The sequence below is a fragment of the Bos mutus genome, chromosome 8, assembly GCF_027580195.1.
Source record: "Bos mutus isolate GX-2022 chromosome 8, NWIPB_WYAK_1.1, whole genome shotgun sequence".
In the NCBI taxonomy this organism is placed as follows: domain Eukaryota; kingdom Metazoa; phylum Chordata; class Mammalia; order Artiodactyla; family Bovidae; genus Bos; species Bos mutus.
Window position 1 is genome coordinate 51910731 of NC_091624.1, and position 7798 is coordinate 51918528.

A 7798-nucleotide genomic window follows, 5' to 3' on the forward strand; every position below is an offset into this window, starting at 1 on the left:
GAGAAGAAACAGAAAGGAGGGCAGGGCCCCAGGACACCAGAGAAGGTTGGAGAATCAGCAGAAGGGAATGGCCATCTGGTGTCATAAGAGGTGACTGGGTTAGTGAAGCCTGGTGGGGTGGGGGCGGGGCAGCTGGGCTTAGCTGTGTGGGTCTGTGGGACCCTCTTCTTCCAGCTGGGAGATGCAACAAGATGAGCAGAGGTGGGGGCTGCCCAGGATTGGAGAAGAGAGAAATGTGGGGTAAGTTCCCAGGGGAGAGAGAGTCAGCTGTGAAGTCCAAGGTCCTGGACTGGAGGGAGCGAAGTAAGACCTGGACAGAGGGGTAGGCTTTGAAGAGAGAGGCCACCCTTCAGGGAAGTCAGGAAGCTGCAGCTGAGTGGGTGCAGCAGGATTGAGTGGGAAAATGAAGGGGATGGAGCAGATGTGAACCATGAGGATATGTAAAGTATCCCACATGTATAATACAGTAGCCATTAGCTTCGTGGGCCTTGAGGTATGTAGTCAGTCCAAAATGAGCCATGCTGTAAGTGTAATACACACTGGGTTCTGAAGACTCAATATGCAAAAAAAAATGTTAAATACCTCATTAATAAATGTTTCCATTGACTATTGGTTTAAATGTTAATTTTTAGGTATATTGCATTAAATGAAATATATTATTAATTTCATTCATTTCTTTTTACCTTGTTAATGTGGCTGCTAGAAAAAATGAAATTCCCTATGTGGCCTGTGTACTACTCTTGTTGCATGGCACTGGTGGACACTCTCCCAGGGACGGGGACTGTCTGTGTCATCGCCCAAGCACCCAGCACAGAGACCTGCAGAGAGGCCCCAGTGAGCGTGCGTGTGTCTGTGTGTGTGAACTGATGAGCAGATGAGTAAGTGAATTCATGAAGGGACAAGTGAATGGATGAATGAGGATTATATGTGGTGTTCAAGGACTTGGTCAGTTTCTTCTAAATTGTTTAGGCTTCTATGGAAACACAAATGAAAGGGAAACAGAAGTAGTTAGAATTCAGGAGAGCTCACTAGGCTTTGAGGCAGGGAGTCCCAAAGAACATTTTATGGAACCTAACTTAATATCAGCGTCCAAGAACCTAGACCCTTGCCTCATCCCTCTTTTCCTTTTTTTTCTTTTATAAAAGTGCTCCTGCAGCACTTTAACATATGCCAGGGACTGTCCTCGGCACTTTGCACATCACATCACCCAGTGAGGCAGGTGCTCTTGTTGTCCCCCCTTTACAGATGAGGGAACTAAGGCACAGAGGTGTTAATAACTTTCTCAGGATTACCCAGTAAGTGGTGGGACTGGCATTTGAACCAGGCCATCTGTCCCCAGTAGTCAGGCCCCTAACTACTAAACCATCCTGACTGTCATCCCATCATCTCCCTTATGTCTCCAATAGAGATGTGGGTTTCTTTTTTCTCCCTTTACTTGCCTCTCTTCCACCCCCAGTTCCTCAGACCTTGTATTCCTGGAGAAAGTTCCCAATGAACCTTGCTTACTGGAAACATGTAAGTAACCCTACAACTTGCTCACAAATGAGACACACCATAGCTGCATGGTCCATCCCAATAGCCAAGCAACCCTGCCTTCTCTCCTGTCCCAACCCCACACCCTCTGCCCACATCCTCGAGCCTGGCTCACACCACCTTCTCCCTCCCTAACCCAGGAGGCTCCTCTCCCAGACCTGGGATTAGCCCTCCCCTGCCTTCCTGGGCAGACTCAGAAATGAGTGTTGGAGGAGCCTGAGGCTTCACAACTCTAAGCAGGTGCTTTACCTGTCAGTCTAGCATGTGTCTTCAAGGTGACCTCAAGGGTATAGGATAGGGGGCCTTTCAGACATCACCTTGGCCGGGGCCTGGGAGATGCCTTGATTTCACCCACCCAGGATCCCCTTCCAGCCTCTCCTTGGATCCCTTCAATGATGGAGTAGCCCTGAATCTTCACCCACTGGGAGCCAGTGCCCGAGATATGCCTCAATCCCACCCACCAGAGACTTTTTCAGCCTCAGCTTGGATCCCTTCAGTAACAGGGCAGCCCTGAATCTCCCCACACTGGGAGTAGCCAGAGCCCAGCATCTCCACCTTCAGGGCCAAACAGAGACTAAAAAGGAACCAACACCTTCCTCTCTATTTCTCTCTCATTAAATTGTGAATAATAATGCATTTACTTATTCTCCCACTTAAAAAGTTGTTTAAATCCTTTGAAGAATCTTGCAAGGTAGCTTGGCTAGACAGCAGGCAGGACAGTCCAATGCTTCCGGTGGGGGGGCCAGGGTCTTCCACTCGCCTGCCTTTTGGTCCAGAAGGTAGGCATTTGGATTGATGGTATAGTCCTTTGTCTGGACATCAGTGGTTGTGGTGACACCTCCGCACACAAACACTTTGTTGTCTCCAACAGAGCATATAGCATGGGACACATCCAAGGGGCAGTTGTTGGGCAAAAGAGGCACTGAGGTGGTTGTCTTGTTGGCCTTTACCTTCTGCAGGTTGATCTCTACACTCTGCCGGTGGCTGTACACGCAGAGGATGTTGTCCTGATGAAAAGAGAGCAGGGGCCGGTGGTTGAACTCAATAGGAAAGGTGATACACTGGACCACCTCCCCAGTGTTGGTATCGAAGCAGTCCACCACCCCAACCCGGGAGATGTAACCCTTCACCAAGCACCGCCCAGTGACAATATACAGGTTCCGGTCACCCCTGGTGATCACGGCTGTGCCGTCCATAGGAATGCTCATCTTCCCTGCCAGGCACCAGGTCTCCTTGCGCTCATCATAGCGATAGATGTTAGAGACATAGCGCCTTGGGGCAATGCTGCCTCCCACTGAGTACACTGTCCCCCCGCAGGTCACCATGGTGTGGAAGACAAGCCCAATTGGCAGGTCGGGCAACTTGGTCCAGGAGTTGTCATCCATGTCATACCGCCAAGCCGTCTTCAGCCCTGAAATCTGCTCAGTGGTTCCACCAGAGATGTAGATGTAGCGACCAGCAGAGGTGGCACTCAGTGCTGCTGCCCTGTAGGGCATCTCTGAGAGCTTCAACCACAGGTTCTCCTGGATGATATAAGCAAACACTCCATCGTTGAACTTTCCGTGGGCCTTCTGGCCACCTAGGATGACCACTGAATCAAGCAGGGCCCCTTTCCGCTGGTAGCTCAGCAGGCTGGTTGGCCTCTCCTGCTTGCGGTCCACAAGGACGCTCTCAATCAGGGTTGAGTGGGCTGAGCTGTTCTCCATGCCCATCAGCTTGTTGCTGGCATACATTAGCGTCTTGTTGGAGACAGCATTGAGGTTGATGTAATTGAAGAACTTCTTGAAATACTTCTCCCGCTCATCCTTCCGGAAGCATACCCAATTGATGAGTGCGTTGAGAGCCTGGTCTTCATTGAGTACATGCAAGTTTTCATCTCGGAGCAGGCGGCCGAAGATGACAGGTGGACAGCGCATGAAGTGCACGCAGCCCTCAGGACTGGCCCAGTAGTGGAAGTTGTCACGGATGCCAGAGTAGGCCAAGTCTGACACCTCTTTGAGCTCAAACAACTCAGCCAAGAAGAGGTAGCGCAAGCAGTTGGCACGGCGGATGGACTTGATCAGGAAGTCATTGCAGTGAATTCGAAGGCGGGGTGTGTTGAAATACTGGGCCCCACGAAGGAGCTCTTCCACATTCTGTTCTGAGATCACCACCTTGCCACTGTAGAAGTAGTCTAGAAGCTGGTCCACTGTGGTCGGACTCAGGTAGTTGGGGTCAATGGTGATAAAGAGCTCATCGGTGGTCTTCATGTCATGGTTGGAGATGAGGTTCTTCACCAGCGGAGAGACTGCAGCCAGCACATTGCGATGTGCAAAGAAGACATGGTGGTCCACAGTCAGGGCTATGTCCCAGTACTCTTTGCGTTTTCTCTGTTTGTTCAGGTTCTGCAGTACGAAGCTGTTGTAGTTTTTCTCGGTGAATTCCAATTTCATGGTGCTTCTTGCTGGGTGAGACAGAAGATCAGCAGCAGGTACTGGAGAACAGACTTTCTCAGGCCTTTGGGATTCAGATTGATGGTTGTTTGCAGAGCAGTTGACCAGGGAGGAGTGGGAATAAGAGAGAGGATGATGTCATAGAATGGATGAGGTCATCACAATGCAGGCCCCCTCCCTGAGGCCTTTCTCAGAGGCACAGGGCTTTTCTCCCCTCTGATGGCTCTGATCTGCCAAGGCCAGATACCCTGCCAGGACCTAGTCCAGGGCCCAGAACTCAGGAGGAAACTCAGAGATGGGTCACAACTCCCACCTGGGACCTTCAACCTCACTTCAGGGCCGCTTCTGGAATGTCAGGGCCAGTCTGGGCAGGGCTAGTATGGGGAGGGCTATTAGGAAGGCTGGGGTAAGGATTTTTACATCATCTAGAGGAATGTACATTGCACAGGAGGGAAACCGAGGCCCATAGAAGAGCATGAACTTGCCCAAGATCACGTAGCTAGTTGGAAGCAGAGCAGGGCCTGAAACCCAGTCCTTCTGGAACCCACCCTCCTGGGATGCTCCTAACTACTCAGCTTTCCTCTGTCTCTGATTCTCAAGCCCCAAAGCACCTTTCACTGCCAAGGCTCCTGGATATTAGAGAAGAAAAAGCTCTGTCCTTTGGTTTCTGACCTTTACGGCTACAGACATCATTCTTCACATTGGGCTGGCCCAAAAGGTCGTTCGGATTCCGAATGAACTCTTTGACCCACCCAATTAAACGGAGAGGTGGCGGCCCCTCAGGGAGCAAGGACGCAGGAGTTACTCTCGGACCGGGGGATGGGAGGGCCCTCGAAGCCCTGATTATTTCAGTTTCACGGAAAACCGGGCCATTCTGTCCACACTGCCAAGTCTCTAGCTTGTAAAATGTTGGGGGCTGGGATAGGTCAGCTCTCCCCATCAGCTGGGGACTTGGACAAGTTTCTCATTCTCTCTAAACCTCAGTTTTCTCGAGAAACGCTGTGAGATGGGAATAATAGCTGCATCCGCTTAAAAGATGATTAAGAGTTTACAAGAGAAAAGGACCGGAAAATGTTAAGCCCAGTGTTTGGTTCGCAACAATCGTTCAACAGCTAGCTGCCATTTCACTAGTTCGCCAAGTTTCGGTGTTCCTGGCTGGCTGCTCCTTTCGTAAACACTTGTGGTTCTCTGTGATCGTTGGCAAGTCTGGAAATCCCCATCGCCTCGGGGTGGGCTCCGTGCGCCGCCTCAGCCACGCGGTGGCGCTAGAGTCATCTCCAGCCTGGGAACGGTGAGCTCCTTACCGACCCCGGTGCCGCCCCCTCTTCCCCGACCGGATCGCGGCAAAACACCCTGTGCCCATTTTTCAGACAGAGGTAAAGCCCTAGATAGCGGGCGCACGGCCGAGCGGCTAGAAAGGAGACATCCAGAACTCTAGGCGTCCCCCTTGGTGCCCCACCGGGTGCCACGTCCACGGCCCACCCCGCCTCCTAGCCGGCGTGGGGCTCCCCGAGTTCCCGTGGCGCTGCTGTGCCCAGGAGGGGATAAGGACCCGCCGGAGCCTCCCACGGAGGAGGGCCGACTCCTGCGAGTCCCAGCCGGAGCAGCCTTCGGGGGCTCCCAGCACCCGGCTCAACAACGTAGACCCTGGCGGCAACGGCAAGGTCGAACAGAGAAGACTTGGGCTCGGACCGCACCCTTGATCCCTGAGCCCCACTCCTGACCGTCAGGCCGTCTTTAGCGTCCTTACTAGGAAAACTGACGCTGCAACCTTGGAAATGTGAGCCTGCCAGCTCTTTCCCTCCCGGTGTTGTCAAGTTCTCATTATTAACTGCCGGTCTCTCCCTCCTCCCTTCATTCCAGATCTGGCTTTTTCTTAATTCGAAAATTATTTTAGAGTACTTACCTTTTAATGCTATATTTATTCACCTTGACGTCTCCAGGGTGAGAAGCGCTCAGTCTCTTGAGATACGTGTCTGCACAAGGCTAGAACCTTCTGTTTTCCCCAAGGGAAGAAGGTTTGGCTTTCTGCCCTTCCAGGACTAGCTCTGTGGCTTAGGTGAGTTCCACCTGGTCCCGTCTCTCCTTGTGAAGATAATTAAGCTCTAATTGCTTCTCCCGCTCTGATCTCTGGAGAGGAGAGGCCGCTGTGATTCAGATGGAGAAGGATGAAGCCTCTTGGTGCTGAGGCCAGACACTTATCATTTCCATTGGCTTCTAGGCCTGCCCACCCAGGGGTAGGGGATGAGTGGGTCATTCATCACTCCTTTGCCCCCACCCCCACGTTGATGGCGGAGGTGGCCATGCCCCTCTGTTTTTGTTTCAGGTCCCAGAAACCATGGCCAGAAGATCTCTCATCAGATGCTTCCTTCTGGTTTAAGAAAGTTAGGTTTACAGGGTGTCCTGGAGAACTTAGAGGACCCAGTAGACTTATTTCCATGTGCCAGACCTTGTACAGCTAGACAGATTGTGGCCCAGAGAGGGGAAGGGGCGCACTCAACTCAGTTCACAGAGCTAGGACTGGAAGCCAGGGTGCCTGACTCCTTCCTCTACCCTCTGGCTGCAAAGGAGAGATGGCAATCTGGCTTGTCTTCTGCTTACATGGAATTTATGGTGGTGGTGATTTAGTTCCTAAGTCGTGTCCAACTCTTGCGACCCCATGGACTGTAGCCTACCAGCTCCTCTGTCTATGGGATTTCCCAGGCAAGAATTCTGGAGTGGGTTGCCATTTCCTTCTTCAGAGGATCTGTGTGACCCAGGGATCGAACCCATATCTCCTGCATATTTCAGGCAGTCTCCTGCATTGCAGGCAGATTCTTTACTGACTGAGCCATCAGAGAAGCCCTTGAACTTGTAGGAGTTGTCATCTTTACAAAATCCATTGTAAGAAATTAGATTTGTGCCCACTCACTCAGCCAGCTTTGTTCTCTGGCTTATCTTCAGCTTAGAAAGCTCCCCTGGTCAGTTTGTTCCTTATTCCAGCCAACTGAAGAAACAGACTCCAACCTAAAGGGGCTGGCTGCCTGCCACGGTCCATCAGTTGGTTAGGTATATGTGTATTGAGTAGAGTATGTCCCTAGGAGCTACGGGATGTTCAATGACTGGTCGTTGAGTTTGTCTTGTTTGTGGTAGCTGCCCAGGTATGGCCAAGGCCCTCAGATTCTTGCACAGGTCAGCATTTTCTGTTGCTGGAAACTCCCTGGAGGGCGGGGGTTGGGGGGCCTCTATCTAATAGTCTATCCTTCTGGGGAGCATCAATTAATATATCAATTTGTTGGGAAGCCCTGAAGAAAATGAAGGGTATGTTTTAAACATAGATTTGGCCTGGAACTGGAAAGGATAAGAGTCTTCCTGTCTTTCCACCAGTTTTATACCTCTAACAACTGGCTTTCTCACTTCCATATATTTCCAACTCATAACTGGGCTTACACATAGCTTTGACTTGCCATGGTCTTAATTCAAACTCATGGCATCCTTATTTTTTCAGTTCCACTGGTCAATTCTCTCTGTATTTCTTAGCTCAAATTCCTGGTCCATGGCCAGGCTAGGGATTGGCTGCCATGAATCACATGTCCACTCTAGTCCTGTCAGCTATGTGACAGTAGGTCACGTGACTCAAAACAAGTCTACAGGGGAGGGGTTGGAGGTATTCAGAATCTTGAGTTACCTAAGATGGGAACTCAGAGTTATTGATTACCTTAGTTACTGGTTAAGAATCAGGCATGAGCAACTTCCCTGGTGGTTAAGACTTCACCTTCCAATGCAGGGGATGTGGGTTTGATCCCTGATCAGGGAACTAACATCCCATATGCCTTGGGGCCAAAAACATAAAA

General features: G+C 51.0%; 1 protein-coding gene across 1 annotated transcript; it reads right to left on the reverse strand.

The window, feature by feature from the left end:
- Nucleotides 1-1702: 1702 nt before the first annotated feature.
- CCIN (calicin) lies at nucleotides 1703-5740 on the reverse strand. Its single transcript, XM_005908588.3, has one exon. It carries the CDS (start codon nucleotides 3963-3965, stop codon nucleotides 2199-2201), a length of 1767 nt encoding a protein of 588 aa, XP_005908650.1. The 5' UTR covers nucleotides 3966-5740; the 3' UTR covers nucleotides 1703-2198.
- Nucleotides 5741-7798: the final 2058 nt, after the last annotated feature.